Consider the following 25,540-nt stretch of genomic DNA (forward strand, 5'->3'; position numbering starts at 1 on the left):
GGGGGAGGGCCCTGGTTCCTGGCCCCATCTCTCTTGGTGAGGGCAGTGACCAGCCTGATGCGTAGTACCCAGCTCTGGCCTTCCTTTTGTTGCTCTTGTAGGGCCATGAGGAAAGGACAGGGGCCGGCTGGCACTGGGGTAGACCCGCAGAGCAGATACCACTGAGTCTTATGGTCACAGGAGTGGCCTCTATAGAAGGTGGCCACTGGCCTGAGCATGCAGCACGGGTGTCTGCTAACAACTCTAGGAGAGCTAGCTGAACAGTCTCCGTGAACATCCTTTCCTGGAAATGACCCGGTGATTCATGGAGCCAAGACTTAAGGGATGATGGTCCATGCAGATCAATATATAGACCTAAAATTCCCAAGAAGGGAGTTGGTTTATGGAAGAAGGAAAACATACATCATACTTGGAATATTTAAAATACCTCTCCTCCTAGAGAATAAATGAAAAATTCATTTCTACACTCCATCCTCTGAATCCACTCAACTTGCTGTTGTATAAATTTTTTAAAAAGCCTGACAAGATCCATAAATTTTCTGGTCTTCCCCCGACCCCGCAGGAAGTGTTTTGGTTTCCACTCAGCACCAGAAAGGGCAGTTTCAAGGAAGGGACCCAGTGCCTCACTGCGGAACCAGCCCTGCCCGGAGCGATGGCAGAGGACGGCCACCAGGCAGCAGTGGGTGGCACCATGTCGCCCTCCTCCGGACTGGAAAAGTCTACTTCTCAGGTGTGGCTGAGAACACAGCCTCCTCAGGCCTGGTGTTACTTAGGTGCCTGGGAAGGTAGAGCAGAGCGGTGGTTAGCTACCTCCAGCCCTCTCTCCGTCCTTTCTCCCAGCACACACTCGCTGACTGTCATGGGGATGGTTGTGTACCATGTGCTGGGAGGTCACAGGCGAGGTGACTGACTCTGACCTGTCTGGCAGGAGCGTCACTGGACTTGGGCTCTCACAGCAGAGACTTCCAGGCAGGAAAGAGGAGGTCTGGGGGGAAGAGAAGAGCATTCCAGGCCGTGGAGCATCATGAGCGAGGCATGGGAGTAGGAGGGATATTGCAGGTAGGACTGGGATGCCAGTGCATTAAAGCCCCAGGTTCACTGTGGGGGGTGGGACAGAATGAAGCTGGGAAGGGGTGGGGCTTGGTTTGGGGGCCTCAAATGTCATAAAAGGGGCTAGACTTTATCCTGAACTAATTTTTACTTTTCTAGAATTAATTAACCAATCCTTAATATTAAAAATGGATGTGTGTCTTTGTGTATGTGTGTGTGTGTCTTTGTGTGTGTGTGCATGTGTGTGTGAGAGAGAGAAAGAGAAGAGAAGAGAGAGAGAGAGAGAGAGAGAGAGAGAGAGAGAGAGAGAGAGAGAGAAAGAGAGAGAGAGGACTCTCGGAGAGTACGTTTCTGAACACTAGCTATTAGCCCTTATATTGTGGTTGATTATTTCTGATAAGAATTCTCCATGCTCCCTCCCTCACCTTTGATTGCTTCACTCCTCCATAGAACACACACCAGAGAGGGAGAGCAAGGGACACAGAGAGAGGGGAGACCTGAGCTGGTAACATTGGTCATTTCTGGCCTGTTCATGTCCCATAGCATGTCTGGGAGAAGCAGGAACCGGAGTGACGATGATGTCAAGCCATCTAGTTGTCAATAGAGAAGAGAATGGGGGCAGGAGACGAAATCTGGAATGATGTTTGACCGTCTTCCCTGGATGGAGACACTGTTAACTGTAAGGAAGAAAGTGAGTGCCTGACTGCGTGTGGGTGTGCTTGTAAAGTATGGGTCAATTGAGAGAGTTTACATATATCCATGAGTATATGTGTGCGTATACACATATATTCATACTTATGTCTAATATGCATATGGTTTTTTCCAAAGTGCTGGTACGTCCTTTATCTCTTTAAACCAGCCGTGGGCAAACTACGGCCCGCGGGCCGGATCCGGCCCGTTTGAAATGAATAAAACTAAAAAAAAAGACCGTACCCTTTTATGTAATGATGTTTACTTTGAATTTATATTAGTTCACACAAACACTCCATCCATGCTTTTGTTCCGGCCCTCCGGTCCAGTTTAAGAACCCATTGTGGCCCTCGAGTCAAAAAGTTTGCCCACCCCTGCTTTAAACCCATACAACAACCTGGTGAGCCATGTCGTAACAGTCTGTTTGAAATGAATTCCCAGGAAGTTAGCTGACTCACCCAAGATCTTCCACTGCAGGAGAAGAGCTGGGACCACGATAATTCAGGTCTAACTCCAGTCATCTTTCTAAGAAGTTATTATTGAGATCATTCCCAACTCAAGTTTAGTTGGTTTTAGATTGGGACATAATATTTGGAGCTGGAAGTATACCAGAGACCCTGGGACATACCTACCGTCACTGAAATTATACCCCATTCGCCTTCATTATTAAACTTTTTATGAGTGTTCTTTTTGTGATGCCTTCAATAAATCTCAAATATACACAAAGAAGAAAGAGGGTAGGATAATTTCAATTCAAGTTTTGTAAAAAAAATTTATTGCTTATCATATCATAATCATTGTGTTATATTACAGGCACTATTTAGAAAAAAATCATGTTCTTTCCTCAAGGGGAATAAATTCATGCATTATCTCGAACAAGAAAAGTATAAGTAGGAATTATAATACCAGTGTAATAAAGTACATTGAACCACACAGACGGATGATAAAGCAAGTGGAGGTTATTCACTCGGCACAGTTTGTCCTGTGCAGTGTCTTAAATCTGATTTTACAAAGAGAACGTCCCCAAAGGGGAAAGGCTTATAAATAAAGACAGGATTTAGAAGCAGACGCCAGACTAAAGCCTCTAAATTCTCCCCTCGATCAGTTTATGCGCCAGAAGTCAATGTGTTTGGATGGCATTTGTTTATTCCTTGCAGAACGGCCTCTCCAGGATTGGGACGTGTGAGGTTCTGCCTTTAACCTGCCTGAAGGCCAGCGTAAGCAGCAGCCGTCTGAAAGCTACCACTGCATCTGTCCATGTTATTTCGAAGTGCTCCTCCCATAAAGCTCTGAGTGAAGACTTTCTTTTGACATTTTATGCCAACAGAAACCTGGTCCCCTGAGAACCAGTATTTCTGTTTCAATAACACCGCCAATTCTGTTTTCCTTTTTGGCCTCCTTGTCAGCAAGCTCAGAAGAATACTCCTGTCCCTTATAACGAGCACATCTGCATTTTTTTCTTGCCTTCTTTGATTGTTCTAGTTTATGAAGACCTTGTTTATGTTGGCCTTGGTTATGTGATACACAACCTTGTTTTGGCCCTGTCTGTCCTTGTATATTTGTTGTAAGTGACTCCAGGTCCTTTTTAAAAAAGGGGCTTGAGTAGAAAAGCAAATAAATGCAAACTCTCTCTCCCCCCCACCCCGCCCCAAGCAGACAAGGCATTGCTGACATCTGGGTGTTAGGCAGCAGCACCCACTGCTGGCTGCCTTTCCTAGACAGCAGCTGCCCGGGCTCCGCGGGGAGGAGCAGGAAGGAGAGGAGGCAGCAATGCTCCTATGGGCGCTGCCAGGGTTTAGCTCTCTGCATATGAACTTCCTGACTCTCTGCATCTAGTGGTTTATGGACTTCCTGGTCCACTGAGCATCTGAAGAATGCGTTCGTTGCCTGGGAAACGGGAGAGGAGTCCCAGAGGGAAATGGACAGAGCAAGGCTGACTGGTTACAGGACGGACGGCTGCCCTCTCCCTCCGCTAGGAGGGAGGTTCTATTGGGCCCTTCCATGCTTTTCTGATGCACATGCTAAGGGAGGGACAGGAAAGAAAAGAGGCTGCTTGCAGAGGGAAGTGCCACAGCGAGGCCCGTTTATCTCCCATGACCCACGTGTGCTGGAAGTACATAGCAACGCCCCAGGTCTGCATTTATGGGCAATTATACCGGCTGCCAATGTGTGTCCTCCACCCAGGGCACTGCCTCTCCTGAAAAGTGGACTTTCGTTTTAGTAAAGTAATTTTTCCCCACAAAATACAAAAGAATGTAATACATTGTCTTTATTGTCTGACATTACAGATTGGTTTTACACTTTCTTTCGTTCTTTTTTTTTTTTTTTTTTTTTTTTTTTTACAGACCAGGGGAATGAATAAAGGTAAAAATGTGTCCAGCATTTTGCAAACATCCTTTGTTACACACAAACACACACAATGAATAATAGGAAAGAGAATACAGAAGAATTAAAAGGCAGGTTGAAATCGGACAGGCTGTGGTTCTAATCGATCCATGGGAAGAACGTGAAACTTTCTGATAGTCCTGGGGGGCGGGGCGTATTGTCATACACAGCTTGGTACATGCACTTGGAATGAAAGCTGCTTTGTTTTGCTTCCACTGGGTTATTGTTACTGGTTGAGTATGCTGCTCCCTCTGCTGGCCTCTGAACCGCAGGGTTAGACACAGGGTTTCCCTTTAGGAGTTTGGGCTGCAGTGCGAGCTGCAGAGTCCCTATTCCTAGAGATGTAGGTGAGGACCCCGGGAGCTCCCAGAGCAGGAAGGTCCTCAGTGATCACAGGAGGCTGAAGGTGTCCTATTCTTTTGAGATGACTGTCACCCATGGTAGGAATTCTGCTTGGGAGCACGAAACACTGGGACGTGAGTAAGTACTGAGTCCCGTCTTTCTCTCAAAAGATTGAACACGTTTTGGTGAGCAGTGGGGAACTGGGGCTTAGAATTATGTAATAAGAAGAGACAGAGTTGGCTAATTTTTTATAAGAAGAGGTTCCACACCTTTTCAGTAAAATGGAAACTAACTGGCTATTTGTAGCATCACAGGACGCCCCGTGAGCGTCTGCGTGCTGTGGGTTTTACCGCGTGTACCTTTAGCGTCTGTGATGGGCACCTTTCTATTAGGAAAGGGGTTTGCTCCACAAGCCAGAAAGCATGAGGCTGGTTTGAAATTGAGACCCCCCCGGAGATCTAAAAAGTGTCCCACAAATTACAATCTGTTCCCCTTCTCAAAGGTGTAATAGTTCTTCTTTTGATGCTGACAGTAGTCACAGTTATAAAAAGGGCTAAATTTAATATATTTCAGTTCAAGCACTATAGTGAAAAGGAAGCAAATTAGTATGACTTTTTTCTCTCTTTCCAAACTGAAGCATGAACATACATTAGAGGCAAAAGCAATGAGAAAAACAGCAGGACGGCAGGCCCCTCCACTGTTAGTTAAGACCTGCAGTAGGGAACATAACTTACTCCCTGCTTCAGTTCTTCTTCCTACAGAAAGATGGAACCAATAACAGTTAGGTTACCCAGGGTTCCACGAAGAGCATACATACAGGGTGAAGGGGTGCAAGGTGGGGACACATCAACACAGCTCTGGTGGCAGGTCAGCTCTCTTTTTCCCTCCGTGACCTCAGTCCTAAGACTTAGGTATCAGCAACTATGGACTCATCTCTTTTCTCCCTGTGCCAACCATCTTTCAACACAACCTGTCTGTCCTGGTGTTTGTACATCCTGATACCTTAGACTGCTCATTAGGTTGATGCCCCAATGGCTGGTGGTAAATAGACTTCTACCCCAATGCTATGGTGATAGAATTTACAGGAATATAAGCAGGGGGGTATTTGCAGAGCTCCCTGCCACTCAGTGAAGAGGAAGATGGGATCGGCCTTCTTCATTTGGTGTATTTGGAAAGGAAAGCAGAAAGAGCTTCTCAGGGTCATCAAACGAGAGAACCGGCCCGAAACAGCACCAGGTTGCTAATGATCTAGTCCCGTCTTAACACACACAGAACAACAAAAACCGCATTCTACACATCGCATGTCTAACACGCTGACGGTAGCGTAGTAACGAGAAAGCTTCCCAACACTGATGGCGGGAAAAGTCAACTAAGGAATAAAAAAGAGCAAAGAAAACAAAAGAGAGAAGTGCTAACTACAGCAGGGCCTGGCAGGTTCCATGGTAGGTTTGTACCAGTATTTGTTAAAGGAAAGAAAGGAAGGAAGGGAGGGAGAAAAGGAGGAGAAAGAGGAGAAGGAGAGGAGAAGGAGAAGGAGGAGAAGGAGAAGGAGAAGGAGGAGGCAGAGAAGGAGAAGGAGAAGGCGAAGGAGGAGGAGGAGGAGGAGGAGGAGGAGGAGAAGGAGGAGGAGGAGGAGGAGGAGGAGGGAGGGAGGGAGGGAGGGAGGGGAGAGAGAGAGAGAGAGAACAATACAGAAACAATAAAGGAAGGTGTGCCAGGGATGTGAGGGATCCATGGATGGCCTGGGAGCCAGGACCACTGCCTCACAAGAGAGTGGCCCCAGGGACTGTGCCTCTGTCATCTTAAGGGAAGTTCTAGTTGCTGCCTTTGGCACGCACAGTCGCAGCCCATCCTGGCTTATGTCTGTGTCAGGCCAGGGGACCTAACAGCACTGACACGCCTACTGGGCTGACTACAGACATGGGGCCACAATTAGTCTACTTTTGACTTAAAATGCGACTCAGTGTACACTGAACAGGGACCTAGGGCTTCTGAAAGGAAGAATCACTTCCCAGTGAGAACAATGGTTCCAGCACTCGGCAGAGGACTCCTAGAGATCGTCAGTTAAACTGTACCTTCAGAAAAGTAAGGAGATCAGTAACATTTTCAAAGAAGCTCTACTTTATGAAACTAGATTTGTTAGAAATTTATCAGGAATTTCTTTTTGGCCCAAGAGATGAATGTTTCTTAGGCAATAGGATTTAAAAAAAGGAGATATTTCCATCTACAGTTTGCATTTGAGACCCATGGAACTTATGTGACATGTTGCTGAAGCCACTCAGGTAAGACAAAACATTTTACTGAAATTAATAAAGTTACTCCTCTGAATGAGACTACGACCACCAAAAGTTCATTCATCGCTACATCTTCATTTCACGAATTAGACATTAACTTCTGTTCAATTTAATCAGAACTGCTGAAAGCTAGTAAAGTAAAATGTTTCTAAATAAATCCAGTTTTATTACGTTCAAGGACATATGAAACTGGAAATAAGCCGAGAAGTTGTTCCATGATAGTCCTCAGTAACCAGGTTCCAGAAAATAGACAAGAATAAACCTGATACTTGACTGTTATCATGTGATGTAGCTGAGAGAAGTTCTCAAGTCTGAATTTAAGACTGCATTTTGGGGAAATCACATATCGGGATTATAAAAAATAATGCACATTACGTGCAAACAATGTCACAAATGCCAACGTCTTACCTTGAGTAGCTTCATGAGACCTTCCAACTGGACCATTAGCTCCCGCCGGCTCTCCTGCAGCGCGGACATCCTCTGCTCCAGCTCGTCCTTGCGCTGTCTGAGAAAGCGCAGTGGGCATCAGAAACAGCACTCAACCGCCGAGCCACTCACACTCCCCACCTCGTGGGACCTGGAGACGCCCAGGGAAAGGGCCTCTCTGGGGGTTGGACATGGTTACTAGGCAGGGAAATGTCCAATGACTGAACAATTACAGCTCTGAGGTGTACAATTATTTGTTAGGAGTCATACTAAAATAGAAATAAAATCCTTTAGACACTTCTCCCCTTTTATGCTGGATTAGCTTTAGATAAACTCTTTTCTTTGAAAATATTTTTATTGATTTCAGAGAGGAAGGGAGAGGGAGAGAGAGAGAGATAGAGACATCAGTGATGAGAGAGAACCATTGATCGGCTGCCTCCTGCACGCACCACACTGGGAATTGAGCCTGTAACCCGGGCATATGGCCTGTCCGGGAATCGAACTGTTACTTCCTGGTCCATAGATCGATGTTCAACCACTGAACCACGCCAGCTGGCCAAGATGAACTCTTTTCTTAATACTTACTATGTCATGGCCCCTGTGCTATGCCATTGGGTTTCCTTGACACAACAAATCAAAACCAAACCATCACTGAAAAAGGCCAATCCCCATCCAGCTTGTGTGGGTCAGTGGTTAAGTGTTGACCCATGAACCAGGAGGTCATGGTTCCATTCCTGGTCAGGGCACATGCAGAGGTTTTAGGCTCAATCCCCAGTGAGGTATGTGCAGCAGGCAGCCAATCAATGATTTTCTCTCATCACTGATGTTTCTCTTTTTCCCTCGCCCTTCTTTTTCTCTAAAGTCAACAAAAATATATTAAAAAAAGAAAAGAAAAAGAAAAAGGCCAATTCCACAAATTCTCCAAGCCCAAGAATCCTTTTATAAATTTCACAGAAAACACTCATTACCTTAATATTTGGAAATTGGATTTAGAAAAGTACATTTTCCATCTGTTCCATTCTTAGTATGCAAAGTAGTGCCTTTCAGAGGCCAAATATTAATGGTGCATAGTTATTATAGTCAATCTAAATTTTTTGGTTTTGGTTTGCATTAAGTGAAGTCAGAATAAAGAAATTCCTATATAATTGTTTTAACTAAAAATAATCTACAAGGGTTGTCTTTGCTTAATTTTATTTTGTTTTGTAGAACAATTAAACTGCCAACAAGAATGGAATTGTCAGGCATGACAATATTTACTCTTATCATTGATGTTGACACTTAGAGGTATCAAAAATATCTTTACGAGGGGGAATAAATGAAACAGTATGAAGGTGAATATTAATAGCTCACATTTCTGAAGTATATGTATACATTTCAAATCAATTTAAAATTCGATTATTTAATGACTATTAGTGAATAAGTAATACATCTTTTTTCTTGCCCCAAAGGCTTCTCTGTCTGAGTCTGAAATATTGGAACTTATATTTTAACAATGTGTGGATGTTTTAAGCATATGTGCACCAATGTAGGGATGGGCATGCCTCGTCTCAATGGCACAGACACAATATTAGGTGGAGCGACAGCAGGGACTCCAATAAAAAAATGACAATCTGAAAATGAAATGTCACACTGAGTTAGGCCAAGGGCTCATCCTATTGAAGGGTACTCTGTGGGAGGACAGGCTATAGCGATAAATCAGACACCTCTAATTTGCTTTCGGATAGGCTCACTCTATAATGAATGATGATTTTAAAATTTATAAACATACCTCAACTCTTTCTGAATATATTTTCAGCTTTTATTACCACTTAAGGCTTACTACCAGAGCAATCTTTCCTTTGATTTCCTTAACAACTGCCTCTTTCCTGAATCCCGTGGATAAGGAATAGCAATTCTATGCAACAGTGAACGCGGAGCAGAGTGCATAGGAAGTGTCGGGTGAGCATACAGAAATGCCTAGCGTATCATCCTAGTTAGCTGTGAGATCCGGCTTGCAACCTTGGCTTTCCGCTTTGCTGTGGCTAAAGCGAAAAGGAAAATATGATCATTTAGAAAGGTCATCGTGCTCTTAAGATAAAATTAGACTATGATTTCACGAGGAGCAAAGCTCTGCTCCGTTCTCCCCTCTCTTGTCCCTGAGCTAAAAGAACTTTGTGCTGTTGGTTTCTCAACAAAGGGCCCAGGAAGGAGGGAATGGAATGAGAAGACCTCTCTCAGAGCCACAAAAAGGCGTTTCTGTGGCTGTTTCACTTGGCTGCCCCTCAATGTGAACGAAGGCCAAGTAACTATGCAAGAGGCCATTGTCTTGGAGTGCTTTCAAAATATGACATGATGAAAGAATAAAGCTTAGAACACTGGGAGCTGGGTTTCTTAATCTGGGATGTCAGGGTATCTGTGAAGTCCATGAATTGTGAAAGGGCTTAGCACAGAATAAGTGGTTTATAAGTTCCTAGAGAAATGTTCTTTTTTAAAAAATATGGTTTTATTGACTGTTAGAGAGAGAGGAAGGGAGAGGAATAGAGAGATAGAAACATTGATGAGAGAATCAGCTATCAACTGCCTCCTGCACGCCCTCTACTGGGGATTGAGCCCGTAAGGTGGGCATGTGCCCTGATCTGGAATGGAGCTGGTGATCTCTTGGTTCATGGGTTGAAGCTCAACCGCTGAGCCACGTTGCCAGGCTAGAGAAATACTCTTAAAGGGAGGGTATTCCTTCCAGGCAGAAGAAATGTATAGAGCAGTGGTTCTCAACCTTGGCTGCACATTAGAATCACCTGGGAATCTTTTTAAAATCCTGACTTCTGGGCCTCATCCTCTGGAAATTCTGTGTCTTTGTTACTAATGTTGTGGCCCCACCCCATAACAAAGAAACAGAATTTCCGGAGGATGAGGCCCAGAAATCAGGATTTAAAAAAGATTCCCAGGTGATTCTAATGTGCAGCCAAGGTGGACAACCACTGCACTAGAGTATGGAGGCAGGCAAAGCAAATCAGCTGGGGTTAGGTGTCTCAGGCCTCGGGTGTGGGGCACCAGCTGACAGTGAGGGCCAGAGGCACATGGGTTCTTGCAAGCCAGATGCCTTCGTGTAGCTCTAGGCTCAGCTGGGGCCATGGGACTACCAAGTCAGAACCAGAGGGAAGAAATGTCAGTTGGAAAACTCATCAACAGTGACCCAGGCACATCAAAATGCCTTCCCAGCCTGGATTATCAGAATGGAACCAAATAGTTTGGAAAGCAAATGCTCACTGGTGGGAGCTGATGAAAATGCTTATGAAAAAGTCCTAGCCGTCATCCCTCCACTAGAGAATGGGACAGCCAGTAGAAGAGGCAGAAAGGACCTTTCAGGTGGAGAAAACGTACTCAGATGTGCAGATGAAGGACCACTCTGCTTCCACATTGCTTTACTCAGTTATATTTCTCCATGTATCCAACTTAATTTCCAACTTGTGAGCTTGGAGGGCCTACACCCGTGGTCGGCAAACTGCGGCTCACGAGCCACATGCGGCTCTTTGGCCCCTTGAGTGTGGCTCATCTTAAGCCTTAGGAGTACCCTAATTAAGCTAATAACAATGTACCTACCTATATAGTTTAAGTTTAAAAAATTTGGCTCTCAAAAGAAATTTCAATCGTTGTACTGTTGATATTTGGCTCTGTTGACTAATGAGTTTGCCGACCACTGGCCTACACCATCCTATTTGGTGAAAGATACTTTCTAACAGTCATTCCTTTTATAAGTCTTTGAGGAGGAGGAGGATGTGAAACGTCACTTTGTCCTTTTCGTTTTCACCCTTTCTGGGGATGGTGTGGTAGAATGTGCAAGAATTTCCAATCCATCTCTCTGAAGATAGACCAGAAATCAAAAAGGTTGAAAAGGAAGAATCCCTGTTTCGTCCATTAACTTGTTTAGTTATTCTAAAGTATGATGCGATCTCAGCGGCCCCACCAGAAGCAGGCTCTGTAGATTTCCTTTCCAAAACTCAGATTAGCTTCCTGGGGAGGGCTGGTCCCACCAGCCAGGGGCATGGGTCCCAGCCGACGGCAGGCAGGTCCTGCAGGCTGGGCCAGGGGTGCTGCCGTGCTCAGATGTTGACATGTCTGAAGAGCAGGGTTAGAGTGGAACCCCCAGAAACATCCATGACTCCCATCAGTAGGTATTTGGTAACAAAACGGAGCCAAACAGGACCTGCTTCATTTAGTCTCTTCATATAGAGAAAGTAAATGAGGGTCTAATTCTGGAAAAGGTTTCTGAAAAGAGGCATCGGTACAATCAGGGCCCGCTTAACAATGGGAAGTGCTCTGAAAGCGGCAGCAGTAGGTGGTTTTGTTGTGTGAACATCACAGAGAGCACCTAACAAACCTAGATGGTCTACCCTGCACACCTAGGCCATATGGTATCGCCTACTGCTCCTAGGCTACACGCCTGCATAGCATGTTCCTGTCTGTACAAAGCAATGTGAGATTAAGTCAAGCACAAGACAAAATGGTGCCATCCAGAGACAAAGTAAACACAGGATGTGTGAGGCTGCTGCCGGCACAACATGGCACACTGCTTTACCGCAAACTATTCTTTATAAGTAGAAAGAGTCTACGCTAAAACAATGATAGAAAGTACAGTATTGTAACTACATAAAGCGGTAGCATGGTCGTTTATCATCATCAAGCATTGTGCACTGTACATGGTTGTATGCGCTATACTTTTACCTGCCTGGCAGCTCGGTAGGCTGGGTGACACCAGCATCCGCAGCAACGCACTGTGCCACTACGATACGACGACTACGACATCAGTAGGCAACGGGAACGTTTCAGCTCCGTTATAGACTTATGGGATCACCACCGCCTATGCGGTCTGCTGTCTACTGAAACGGCGCTACGCGGCACGTGACTAGACTAGTACTTAAACAGTACGCCCCATGTTAGGAAATACTTGGCACCCACACCGAAGGATGGAAAGTGTGCTGCACTTGCGAACTGAAAGTGCCTGTGAAATGTGACATTTCTATGAGGGAATGCCTTTCAATCTATGTTCGTTTTGTTTGCTACACAAATGGGCTTGAGCATGTGCCATATTCAAGGAGGGAGGGAAGCCCGTTTGACATGGAGCCCAGGCGTGACTTGCCTTTCGCCCACGGGTGCAGAGGGAGCCCCGTCCTCACCCACTTCCTGCTACTTTCTACCTTCCCGACTCGGAGAAGTGCACTGAGGTTCGGGGGCTTGAACCGGGCGACCTAAGGTCCTTCCCAACTCAAATGCTTATGATGACAGAGGAGGTGGGCCCAGGCCTTGACACTCTATTGCAGCACAAGAAGGTGTGTGTTTTAAGATCGCTAAGTAAAGCTACTAGGGACCAGATTTAGAGAAAACCAGACTCCCTTTCATGGGTTACAGGCACATTTTTAAGTGTAAAAATGTTTTGATCACTTGCATTATAAACACACTGTTGAGGGTACAAAAAATTCAAGAAATCTGAGTTAAATTTTTTTCTAGTAAGAGATTTTGTTTCTGACCTAAAGAACGGTTTCCTTTCTCTATATCAAATGAAGGAATGAAATAGAAACAGCTTCTCCCTCAAACCCCAAAATCTCAGCAATAAGGTGTGTGCAATTAAAAACACACGAAGGTCAGAAGTGGCGAAGGGCCGGTCGCTGGCTAGACTGCCAGGCCTTAGAAGACGCAGGCACCCGTATCCGAGACCCGTGGGCTCTTCTTACCTGAGGAGCCGCAGCTCGGCCAGCAGAGTGGGGTTTTGCTGCGCCTTCTCGGGGGTGGGCTGCGAGGCTTGTTCATGCTCCAGCCGCAGCCTCTGGATCTCCTGTAAGATTTCTCTTGGGAGAGAGGAGGAAGGTAAGAAACCAGGGTCAGTCAACGCTCAGAGCACCCAGGACCTCACATCTGGGCAGAGCAGCTCAGGGCCACCGGTGCAAAGAAGGGGTCACCCTGCCTTTCTGAGCAGCCCCCCCCAAACCCAGCAGTGTTTATGAGGCGTGGCTGGAGCTAGCGGGCCGTGTGGAGAGGTTCCGACTCCCTCTCGGGTCCATCTGAGCTGTGAGGAGTCAGGCTGAGCATTCTCACCAGGATCCACTCATCCCTCTAGCAGGGAATATAATGCCGTGGGCATGTCTCAGCTTTGGAAAGTGCACGGCTAACGGGACAACATGCACCTTCCTGTTCTTTATGATCACATGGAAGCATAAAGGGGCTGCAGCTTCCAGGCAGAGGTGCTTGGAAGGGAACCAGGACCACAGGGTGCTCGTTTCACAAAATGAAATGACCGCACTCACTCGACAGGAATGACACTGCTCTCACCGAATTTATCTGAGAAGGTCCCGGTGAGGCAAAGTTCTCTTTCTCTTTCTTTTTTTAAAAAATATTTTATTGGTTTTTTTATAGAGAGGAAGGGAGAGGGATAGAGAGTTAGAAACATCGATGAGAGAGAAACATCGATCAGCTGCCTCCTGCACACTCCCCACCGGGGATGTGCCTGCAACCAAGATACATGCCCTTGACCAGAATCGAGCCTGGGACCCTTCAGTCCAAAGGCCGATGCTCCATCCACTGAGCCAAACCGGCCAGGGCTCTCTCTTTTTCTTAACAATGGATCCCAATGAGAGTAGCCTTAGAGGGAAAGTGGTTTTAAAAGGATTCACTGTAATTGAGTCTGTGACATAAGAGAGCTCTCGGCTTGACCTCTGTCAGGGGTAAGACACGTCAGTCTATGATTGATGTGGGGACAGGGGCTGCCCTGCATTGAGGTGAACATCAGGCCGACCATGAGGGATAGGCGACCCATGTGAGGCAAACGACCCCTAAGTGAGCTGGAAGCCATTAGCAAGGTAACAAGTCACATATTCTTGGGGGAGGGGTCGGTCTCCCAGACAACACAATGCACAAGAGCCAGTAAGACAGAACGAAGTACCAAGAACGGAGGTGAACTTGGTGAGCCAGGGGGCGGCTTCTTCTCAGAAAGGTTAAATTTATGACTTCAACCTTTCTTTGGCTCCCCTTTGTGTTCCATGGTGAAAACATTTCTTTAAGAGAAATATTCCATGGAAACCCAGTAAGTGAGAGGAAGGGTGCTCCTGGCCCTTCTCCCCGCTCTCCAGGCGCCTCTCCAGAGGCTCCAGGGTCTCATTGAGCTCAGCCTGAAAACCAGTGGCCGGATTGAAGATCTCCAGGGTCAACATCCTGATATTCTGGGACTCTCCCTAGTTCTCCTTGTTGGTTCTAAGGCTAGAACCATGGCGGAGCCATAGAGCCCAAGGAAGGAGCAGCTCTGATAAGAAAAAATCATGGTAAGATATGTAAGGATAAGTGAGTGCTTAGTCTACAAGGAACTATGCTGCCTTCTTTAACCGTATTTTATTTAACCCTCATAACATGCTATTATATACAGGTACTACTGTTGTCTGTTTCAGGAATGCGGACATCAAAGAACAGACCAGTGAAAGGACTTGCCCAAGTTCAATAGCACCTTAGTGGTGGAGGTGACCTGAACCCGGGCTTGTTAGCTCCGAAGCTCATATGCATCAGACTCCCTCAGTCTTTGGTACTTGCTCTGGCAGGTCTAGCCGGGGCTTCTCAGAACGTGGCCTTAAACATCCACACAGGAGGAAGAGCCGAAGCATTTTAAAGCTTGACTGCAGGTTGTCAATGGGCACGCACTTTGACCAAAAAGCCACTGTGACCGAGCAGCCGAGCAGCCGAGCAGCCTACCGGTTCTTGTTCTCCAGCTCTGCGATGAGCTGCCTCTGCTGCTTGTTCGCGTCGATGGTGAAGGAGATGTCAGGAGCGCCTCTCTGCTGCGCTGGCTGCTGCAAAACACGAGGGTCACACGGTTCACTACCGAGGAGACAGCAATCGTGAGACGTGCAGCTGAGAAAAAGGAAACGATTTCTATCCCAACAAAAAAAGGCAAATATATACAAATTAAATGGTCATTCCTCTCCCAAGGACCAGGATCTGTGGGTCTGAAGTACAGCTAGGCAATGAAAAGCAGAATAGAATCTTAGGCAGGCAAATACACAGAACATAAAAAAATTGATTTTTAGCTTTCTGATTTGAAGTCTTTGGGGAGCTATCTTATTCTGGCCATGCTGTTCCCATTGCAACGATCCTCTCAGTATATGTGGACATAACAAATGCTCACTATTGAGATAACTCTTTTTCTAGAATTACTGTTCAACCACTGTAATATGCAATTAGAAATTTCATAGTTTTAAAATCATAGTTAGTATGACTTTCTTTTCTTCTTCTTTTGGTTAATATACTTTTAGCATTTCTTTACATGTAATTTAACTCTGATATATATATATGTCATGCAACCAGCTTTATAATTGGTGTATATGCAGTCATAACTTTCTCCATTCTTATAAAATTATATATATAAAATTATACATGTATATATAGATACAAATTAACTTCTAACAAATTATAAATTATAAACAAATGAATCATTGATTAAACACACACACATAATATACTGTGTGTGTGTGTGTGTGTGTGTGTGTGTGTGTGTATGTGCATTTAGTCAAGGGTTAATTTGCCATTGTTCTATAAAAATAGGGTCAGATTCTGCAGGTCTGTTCCCTGCAGGTCCATGGGGAGGGGACTGGACAATAGATGCATGCCCAGTAAGGTCTGGGTGATGTGGGAAAGTGCTTGTCTGTCAATCACACCTGGGAGCGAGTCATTGGGGGTTGAAATCTGAGATACTTAAGTCCTAACCAAAGGGAATTCTCTCTCTCGGCCTCTAGCTTCCTTGAGATTCTTGTTGCAGGGGAAGCCATCTGGGCTCCACACACTGGATTTAATGGACTGGGACTAGCTTAATGCTATGTGGACACGGCTCCACCGTGGACCAAAAACTTTAGACGCTGGCTTGCTTTGCTTCTAGCTCTGCTGAAGCCCCAGCTGCACCTCTTCCAGGACTGGTTGAAGGGAAATGGGACTTTGGAAACCGAGGGATATAATTTCATGTGAATAAAAATCACTCATTTAAATAATAGGGTTAGATTATGTATATGTCACTGTGTCTTGCTTTCTCTGCTCTACAGTACATTGTAGAAATTTCTTGATGTCAATATTTACTGCTTTTAAACAAATTAAAAAAATCTTTCTACCAAAGAATGCCAAACTTTTAAACAGGGCACCCATTGCCTAAGCCTGCTTTTTAACGTCCGGAAGGGTGATTGTAGGAAAGGTTAAGTGTGGTAAATGCCTGGCTTTTGTAAAGCTTCTCTATAATTTTTTAATTAGCAGTTATTTTAAAAGAGAAATGATTTGGAAAAAAGAATTAAGAAAAAGACATAAAAAGAAACGATCTGTGTTGCTAAGGAAGAAGTCTGAGATTCTATGTTTTATATCCGAATGCCTTTCTCGAGCTAAGTCTGCACATGGCAGCTTTGACCTGTTACCCAGGTTTTTCTTCTGACTTCATTGCATACTTTTCTCTTTCTCGTACATATTTTACACATTATTGATAAAAGTAGAAACTTATCTGGGGTCATTGCTTCGCTCTTTATATTAAGCGATCCAGAATTATCCAGAGAAATCAGGCGTGAGGCTGTCTTAGCAATGTCATAACAGAATAACTCAAGCTACGATCTCTGGTACCAGAATGATAGCTGAGAAGGGAAAAGATGGAAGGAGTGGGAGGCCAGACCATTCTTAGGTCTTGAAGACAACACAGTAGCAACTCTTGAGCTCTGCAGTTGTAGCACCGACTATAAGCAGGGGTGGGGAACTTTTTCCTGCCAAGGGCCATGTGGATATTTATAACACCATTCGAGGGTCATACAGAATTATCAACTTAAACATTAGCCTGCTATAGTTGGTCAAACATTTAATTAACTCACCCCTAATGCCTTGGCAGGGCCAGACCAAATGACTTCCTGGGTCATAGAAGGCCAGATGTTCCCCACCCCTGAGCTATAGGATCGACAATGAACACAACATCCTCTCACTCACACTACTTACAGACGAAGTGGACTCTGCCGCCAGTCTTGCCGCGTACCTGGCAATCAGCCTGTGTTCCTCATCAAGCCGGTTTGAGCTCTCCAGCATACTATTGAGAACAGAGCGAGGAGACTGTTAGGCGATGAGAAAGATGGATGCATTCCTATCACCACCAAGGGTGTTGCTATTTCAATGTTTCAGTGCACAAATTTGAAAACTATATAAAATCCTGTTAGGCTAATGATCTCAGACTTGGATTTATAACATGAATCCATAACATGAATCTAGTATGTGGCCAGGAAGGTCACTAATACATCCTGTCTCACTCATTGCAATTGTCTTACTAAGAAAGCTCCAAAGAGGAGTGATGGTTCTGATGAACATTTCTGATGAAAGAATATTTTCTCTCTAGTTTTATTGCTTTTGATATTTTGATTTCCTCATCACACAAGTAATACATGTACCAAATAGGCCTGTTAGAAAATATGGAAGCTAGATTAAAAAAAAAAAAGCAAACAACTGTGGTCAGCCTGCAGTGATTCCCCATTTCCTGGTATTCACTCTTGTGTGTAAGCCTCTCCCTTTAGTATGGGCTGGACTTACTGACTTGCTTCTACGGAATACAATATAAAATATGGAAGGAGTCCCGGAATGTCACTTCCAAGGTTAGGTTATAAAAGAGCATGGCTTCCATCTGGGGCATGTTTTCCCTCTCTGAGCGCTTTTGGATTGCTTGCTCTGTGGGAAGCTAACTTCCATGCCATCAGGTGGCCTATGGAAAGGCCCATGCCATGAGGCGCCGAAGCCAAGCACCTTGTGAATGAATTCACATGGGCAGAACCTTCAGATGAGATCACAGCCCCAGCCAACAGCTTGATGGCAACCTCATGAAAATCCTCTTGAGCCACAGACCCTTCCCTGTGGGCAGGGGAGGAAGGGACCCGAGAATCTGCATTTCTAACAAGCTTCTGCGATCCTCTGGTACTGCTGGTCCAAGGACACTTTGAGTAGCAAGGACCTAGAAGATCTTGAAAATAAGATGGAACATCTAAACTATATAAAATAGATAATTTTTCATGAGCATTTAACTGATAGCCATGTAGTATGTGTGCTATTTTCCAAACATTCCCTTATGACAGAAAATTTTAGGATTTCAGGTTGACATAGGTATAGTATCGATCCCTGTGGATTGACATTTTAATTAGCATACAAAAGACTTGCAGTAAGACAATAATTTCAAAGCGAAAGGAGTCAGTTTTGGAAAATTGATGCTGCAAAGCCGACGTTTGTCTTTATAACACGGTATGTGCACTCTGCAGTTGCTAAAAGCAATAACTGAACTTCTCGTTGCAGCTTTAATGAGAAAGGAAGTTCTACTGCCTTTGCTTTAAACATAAAACTACCCACAAAGAAGCAATTTAATTGGATTTTAACATGTGTATCATTTCTAGCTGGTGCATCAGCGACCCTAAGCTACTTAAACACTGTGTAGAGAACAGGGCCCGTTGCTCCAAGCCCAGGACAACGATGTGCTTGACGGCCTGAAAGTGACTTTGTCAAAAACATTTGTGAGTGTTTTGGTAAATAAATAATAAAAAAAATGTTGATAAAAAAAACTTCACGATCCAAGTGTCTTTTATTATGAATGGCCCGCAAGTAGGTATAAACAATAGGAAGGTTACAGCAAAAAGCCTCCTGGAAATGTGAGATGTGAATTTATGGGATTCGGCCGAGTAAGCTATAATTCATCCTCCATACCTTTCCTCCCCAGCACTGACCAAAAGAGGGGTGGAGAGATATATTTCCCCTTTGTGCACACAAAGGATTTATGAGTCCACATGTGCCATTTCTGTATGTTCAAATTATACAAGAGCGAATGAGGCATTTCTCTGATAAATTCCATTATTTCAAGACTTCAGTTACAAATGGTTGAAAATGAATGGCCAATAATCCCTAAATCATTAAAGAAATATGGATTCCAACACTTGCTCTATCCCTGGCTATTCATTTCAAGACTTTAGAATCAGTAATCTTGCTACAAGACTATGATGAATTAAAAAGGGGCTGCTCTGTAGACTGAATCTTGAATGGGAAGATCTATTATTTTGAAGGCTCTCCAGCGTCTACCTTAAATACATGGCCAGTGGCTGCTGCTAGTGGTTGAAAATGGCACTCTAGGACACTCAAGTGGCCCAGCTAAGCGATGGCTTAGTAAATTGTGATTTAGCAAAGATTTCTGGGAACTCAGGGTTTAGTCACATTTTTGGGTTGTTTCTCTGCAGTCTTGTTCTGACTGCCAGTGTGGGAAAGTCAACCAAATAATGTCACCCAAAGGCCACCAGACAAAGTGGTATGCTTTCCCTTAACATTTTTTCCATTTGTTGAAATGATGATGGGAATTTTATCACCAGAGATTAATTTTTAAGGTCATTAGGCCTCAGGTACTACCTTCTATTAAATGGAAATGGCTAACAGGAGGATTATTGCCTAAGAAAGCATGGTCAGTTAACGCCAAGTGGAGGATTGCTTTAGGAGGTTATGGCCTATGTTTTGCAGTTGGTTGAGAGCAAAACACTACATAGAGCCCTGTTCAGGCCGTCAGGAGTCAGTGAGCAGAAGGCAGGGCGGAAAAGAATGAAGTGATACTGGGGTCCAGGAAGTGATTTTATGGGACTGAGGATTGAGGAGGGAAATGAAGGAACTCTCAATGCTTCAACTGTTGGCACTTTACCGACAGGTTTAAAAGGAAAGTACAGGAAATCATAAAGTGGCAATCTTCATGGATAGTAATAATAAAATCTGCATAAGAATGGCTTCTCTACAGGGGTGCCTTCCAATGCCTTTATTGAGACCTTAACAACCCACTATGTCATAATCATGGACAAGGCCCTACATTCTATCTTCTACAAACTCCCAAGTTCCTCCACTTCCTTCTATCCCAGCTGTCACCGATGTGCTCCAGGCCACAGTCTTCTTTGCCTGAATTAGTGTAAAGGCCTCTCAACAGGTCACTCTGATTTTAGATTTAGTCTTCCCTCCAATTCATTTTCTATCCTGCAGTCAGTGTGATCATTTAAAAATGAGGTTGGCTCTAACAGTCTTATGCATGAAACTCTTCTATAGGTTCTCATTTTTGAGATTCTTAAACAAGATGTATAAGGTCCTGCATCACTTAGCTCTATCTTTTACCCCGCTTACTCAGTAGCCTCACCAAATAAGCACCTCAGAGGGACCATATTCTCTCTGCCCTGAATAATCTCTCTGCCTCCTCCACATACACCCACCTGGCTAATGCCTCTTTATCCTGCTGTTGGCTTTAGCTGCCATTTCTTACCTTTACCTCCAACCTCCAAATTCAGGTTCATAGCTTCTCATGTATTCTACAGCAGTCTGCACTGCACTGCCCTTGTTATAGCTGCTAGCCCTTTGCATTTTAATTGCCTTTTCACTTGTCTTTATCCTCTGCTAAACTGTAACTCCTTTGAGGGCAGAATGGTTCAATGTTTTCACCATTAGCACTGTGCATAGAACACAGCAAGAACTACCTAAGAACTAGTTGGACAAAAGAATGAATAAAGGTTAGCTCTCTTAGCTGGGACTACCATGGTCTTTGGTCCACCTCTTCTATCTTTCTGGGCTCTGCATGCATCCTCAACACTTTGAGAAAACCCGAAGAGTACAGATGAAATACTGTACTTTAATACTAGCCGTGCTATCTAACATGGAACTGTGGAATATTCGCTTTGGGTAGAGTTAAAAAATCGGGATACATTGCATGAGTGCATGCAGATTCCTTATCTGCTTTGTATATGTGCTGAAGTTAATGAAAATGTCCTTATGCTCACTCATAGTCATTATCAGATCTTCACTCCCAATCGTGGCAAATTCTCTTCTGGTTCACGTTTGTTGCTATTGTTTTAAAGATTAGGAAAGCAGTTGGCATCTAAAAGGGGTTAAGATCCCACTCAAAAGAAATGCTCATTCTTAGAAGGGGCGAATAACTGTAGGGATGTTATAAAAGAGTGGGTGGGAGGTTGGGCTGGGTCATTTCTGGATTCAACCCTCAGCCTTCTCACTTACTAGCTGTGTGACTCAGGGCAAGTCAACCTCTTTGTGCCTCAGTTTTCTCGTCGATATGACAGGGGTAATATGGTAACTTACTTCATGGCTAAAAACTCAAAACCCACATAAAGTGTTTAGACTAGTGCCAGCGCACAGGGTAAGACTCTGTGCGAGAATTCTTTTTACTCTTCCCTCTATGGTGCAAAAATTGCTACGACAATGTTTGCGCCAACTTCCTTACCTATAAATTAGGTTTCTGCTCAAGCAAATGTGATTGGTTACTGTTCACTATTCTAGTTTATACCAAAAAGGAGAAAGACAGTTAAGATGAATCAATGACAGAGTTTATAGAAGCAATAGGTGGTCTTTTTATCTCTGATTTCCTAGACAAAGGGAGGAGTTAGCTTGACAGTAATAGCCTTCTCTTCCTTTTCCTTGCTTTTGCAAGCAAAGCTGCACACTGCCATGAATTTCTAACCAAAATGTCCTTTTTGCACAATTTATCCAACAACATATGAGTCCACGTCCCATTCTGAGTTCTTTATTTTAGCACACTTGGAGAAAGCGTACTCTGAAGTTCACTCATTCAACAATATTGAGCACACAAGAGCTATCAGTTCATTTCTATCATATTATAATGGACAGGATTTACCAAATAGAATTTTGAAGTCTTTTTAGATGCCTTCAGTCTTATTCAAAATCAAGGGAGGTATTAACATTGAGTTATTCCCATGAGCCCAGTACTACACTAGCTAATTTACATCCATAGCCTCATCAGATTGGTAGTGTCACTCTCATCTTCTATGGAAACTTAAAATGTATTGAATCTATAACAGAGAAGGGAACACATCTTAAAATCAATTTATCACCTGATTATGCTGAGAAAACCTCTGTGGATACAACATAGCCAATGCAGATATGCGACACTCTTCAAATTTTTATTTCTAGCCTCCTAAGGAAATACCTTTCTCAGAAGTCTAGTTCTATAACTACAGCTCCTAAGCATTTCACAGAAGAAAGGAATAGTGTTAACAAGGAAATGAAACTCATATAAAAGAGACACTGACAGTTAGTGTAGATAACTTCTCTTTCCTTTCAATAGGTTATAATGTACTTACATTTTTCAAAATCAACAACATTTACAGAAAAAGGTAAAATCATAGCCTACACATTAAACATATTAAAGGCATATGATTCAGTGAATTCAATGTTGGACTGAGTTGTGTCTCCCCAAATTCATGTGTCGAAGCCCTAATTCCAGTACCTTACAATGTGACTGTGTTTAGTGATAGGGCTTTTAAAGCGGTGATTAAGTGGGGTCATAAGAGTGGGGCCCTATTGAATATATGACTGTTGTCCTTATCAGCAGAGGAAGGGAACTAGGAATATGCAGGCACAGAGAAAAGACCATGTAAAAGACCACATAAGGAGAAGGCAGCCACCTGCAGGCCCAGGAGAGAGACCGCAGGAGAAATCAACTTTGCCAGCACCTTGGTCTTGGACTTCCAGCCTCCAGAAAATAAATGTCTGTTGTTCAAGTCACACGGCGGGTGGTACTGTTATAGTAGCCCCAGAAAACGAATACGAAACTTTCAGTGTTTCAATTTTGCCCCTATTACTTGCTTTTCTCACTCACATCAGTGAATTGCTGGTGTTTGTCTTTATCCACATGTACCACCTCTCTCTACGTCAAGCTTAATACGTTATACTCTTACATCAAATGTTTAAGGGCTAATTTATAATTGGTGATACTTTAAATAGTAAAAATATTCATTTTACTAGTAAAAAAAGATTTTCTGAGGACTCCCAACAATTTTGCTTAGTGTGAGAGGGAATTCTGTACCCTAGCACTATGGATATTCTACAACATCAACAGATGTTTATTGGCCACCTACTACGTGCCAGGCACTGTGCAAAATGTCAGAGATATGATGGTGAGCAAGTCAGAGAAGGCCCTGCACCATAAAGGGGAAGATAGATAGTAAAGCAAGCAAGCAAGCAACCAACCAACCAATGGTTGCCGTTCTAGTAAGAATGAAATAAATAGTATGCCATGATAGAGACTAATCTAGGAGACCCACCTGAGGAGGTGCCTTTAATCTGAGATTGGAAGCCTGAGTAGGAGCTGGTGCATGTGTGTGTGTGGAAGGAGAGGGCAGGGGCAAAATGGGGACGGATGTTCTAGGCATAGGAAAGATCTAGCATCATGACCTTGAGGCAGTTTTAGGAATAGTTTTTAGGAATCGATCAAAAGCTGATGTGACTAAGTATTGTGATTGAGTGGAAGACCCCTTGGCAGCTGAGGAGGAGAGGCGGGTAGGCAAGAGCTAGTCCCACACAGGCTTCCAGGCCGAGGTGAGGGGTCTGAGTTGTAAACTGAGTGCAAGAGGAATCTATTCAAGGGTCTCAAGCAGGCAAGCCGAGAAAAATTTGGACCTCAGATATGTATCCTAGACCTCGGCATAAAATACACAATTTCTTGTACTTGAGAAAAAACACATATGCAGAACAAATTTTACCCTGGTTATGTGAGATCAGGGGTCTAACTGAGTGACAACAATTGATCTTGACATCAAAGTACAGACTGTAACCTTTAATTGTACCCCTCTCTCCCTCACACAGGGGGCCTTGGCAGAGAGAACTGTGCCAGAAGCTTTTGAATGGTAAGTATTAAGGATATAATTATGATAAGAGTTCGAAGTTCTGGGCTGGTTTTGGATCCTTTGGACTGCCGCGGTCAGTCCTTCTAAACCACTTGTAAGCCCAGGCACTTGATAAGCTTCAGGGAAGGGCTGAAAAAGCCCTCACTATATATTTCGAGAACCCGCCTCCCTCGTTGGAGAAGATGCTTGAAAACACGAAGGCTTTTAAAATGTCACTGGATTAGGAAGACGGCAGACTTCTCCCTGGAGCTACAGTTTATTTGGCTTCTCTGACATCACACCAACCCTGACACAGAAGTGTTTCTTTCATTTAGCAGCAGACTATTTACAAATGAGTCCATTTCTCACTGTGTGAAGCAGTTCCTATTTTTTAAAGGACCCCACATAGTTAACCAGGAGCACATATGAATAATTATGAAAACAGATCTTTTAGCCGAGAACAGCTCTTAGGTTCCTATCTGTGGACCATTTCATGAAAGATGCATAAACGGGGAGGCCGAGGAATGACTGGAACATGGGAGGGATCTTGTGTCAGAAGCCCTGTGTGCAAGCCCTGGCTAGCACGTGACTGTGGATAAGGCACTTCCTGTCTCAGAGCTTACATTTTCTTATCAGTGAAATGAAAGTAATAAGGTCTACACTTAAAGGGCTTCGACAAGCGAGCCAAACGATGTGTGGGGAAGGGCTCTGTAATTTTTGAAGCTCTTCATGAATGTACAATTTACTCATATTCAGGTGCTGTGGTGAGATACAAGAGACTGAAGACAGAACTCTTGCCCCTTTGAAGCTTACGATCAAAATGAGCAATCACAAGGCAGAGAACTAAATACATACACCCTACCAGCTACCATTCTTGTTATCACGATGTGCTCAAAATATCTGTGAGAATACAATGAAGTAACACAGTGGGATATGCCATTTTAGGAAATAGATGTGTGGTGGACGCAGTGTGGAGGACTGTCCCGGAAAGCTTTCTGGAGGGCATACATAGATGTAGGTTCATAAGAGGCAGTGTATTCTAGTGGTTATGAGCTTGGACTCAAGTGACTAATGACCAAAATCCCTGCTCTACTCACTGTTCAGTGGCCATGTGACTGGAGAGTCCTGTAACTCTCATAATTGCTACCGTTACTTCTCTATAAAGGAGAGACGATAGCATTTACTCTATAGACTTGCTTTAAGGGCTAGGGGAAATTATGCAAATAATTATGTGATTAATTTATGTAATTATAAAGTATGTAAATAATTTATATAATTATAAATTATGTAAATAATACATGTACTATTATGTAATTTGTGTATGATTATGTCATTTATGCAACATTACATAAATAAAGCTTTTAACAGCTTAGCCTGAGGCAAGTGCTTTAAAAAAACGGCAGCTCTTCGATTATTACCATTATATAGCTCACCATAATTGAATGATGGTAAAAAGTATAGCTATAATGATGATAAAGGAGGTGAGAGATCACTAACAGTACTCATATAATCGTGGCCGGTGTGGGGAATTGTTAGGAGATAATTAAACAGAAAGGAAACAGAAGGAAGAATGAAAAATTTGAAAGATAAGTTGGAATTTTTTAAGGACAGAAAGAAAGCCATGAGAAATATGGGGGCAGCAGCCATTAAAATGGAGTCGGCTTCATGGATCAGTCTTAAATTCTGCTTTGTTTTCAA

At 43.7% G+C, this 25,540-nt stretch overlaps 1 protein-coding gene across 7 annotated transcripts in view; it reads right to left on the minus strand.

The window, feature by feature from the left end:
- DTNA (dystrobrevin alpha) overlaps positions 1-25,540 on the minus strand; it is a 220,703-nt gene that overhangs the window by 19,577 nt on the left and 175,586 nt on the right. For 5 of the 7 annotated variants that reach the window (XM_070421194.1, XM_070421203.1, XM_070421195.1 and 2 more), the window contains 4 exons: positions 17,160-17,247; positions 14,898-14,995; positions 12,896-13,009; positions 7,170-7,266 (listed from right to left, as the gene is read on the minus strand). In XM_070421194.1, coding sequence (XP_070277295.1) covers positions 7,170-7,266; positions 12,896-13,009; positions 14,898-14,995; positions 17,160-17,247 — 397 coding nt within the window. Of the gene's footprint in view, positions 1-3,415; positions 5,223-7,169; positions 7,267-12,895; positions 13,010-14,897; positions 14,996-17,159; positions 17,248-25,540 lie in introns of those variants that run through there. The other 2 variants (XM_070421200.1, XM_070421201.1) reach the window with 2 other exon arrangements.

Source organism: Myotis yumanensis, unplaced genomic scaffold (assembly GCF_028538775.1).
Source record: "Myotis yumanensis isolate MYYU_CA2020_CCGP unplaced genomic scaffold, mMyoYum1.0.hap1 SCAF_7, whole genome shotgun sequence".
Classification (NCBI taxonomy): Eukaryota; Metazoa; Chordata; class Mammalia; order Chiroptera; family Vespertilionidae; genus Myotis; species Myotis yumanensis.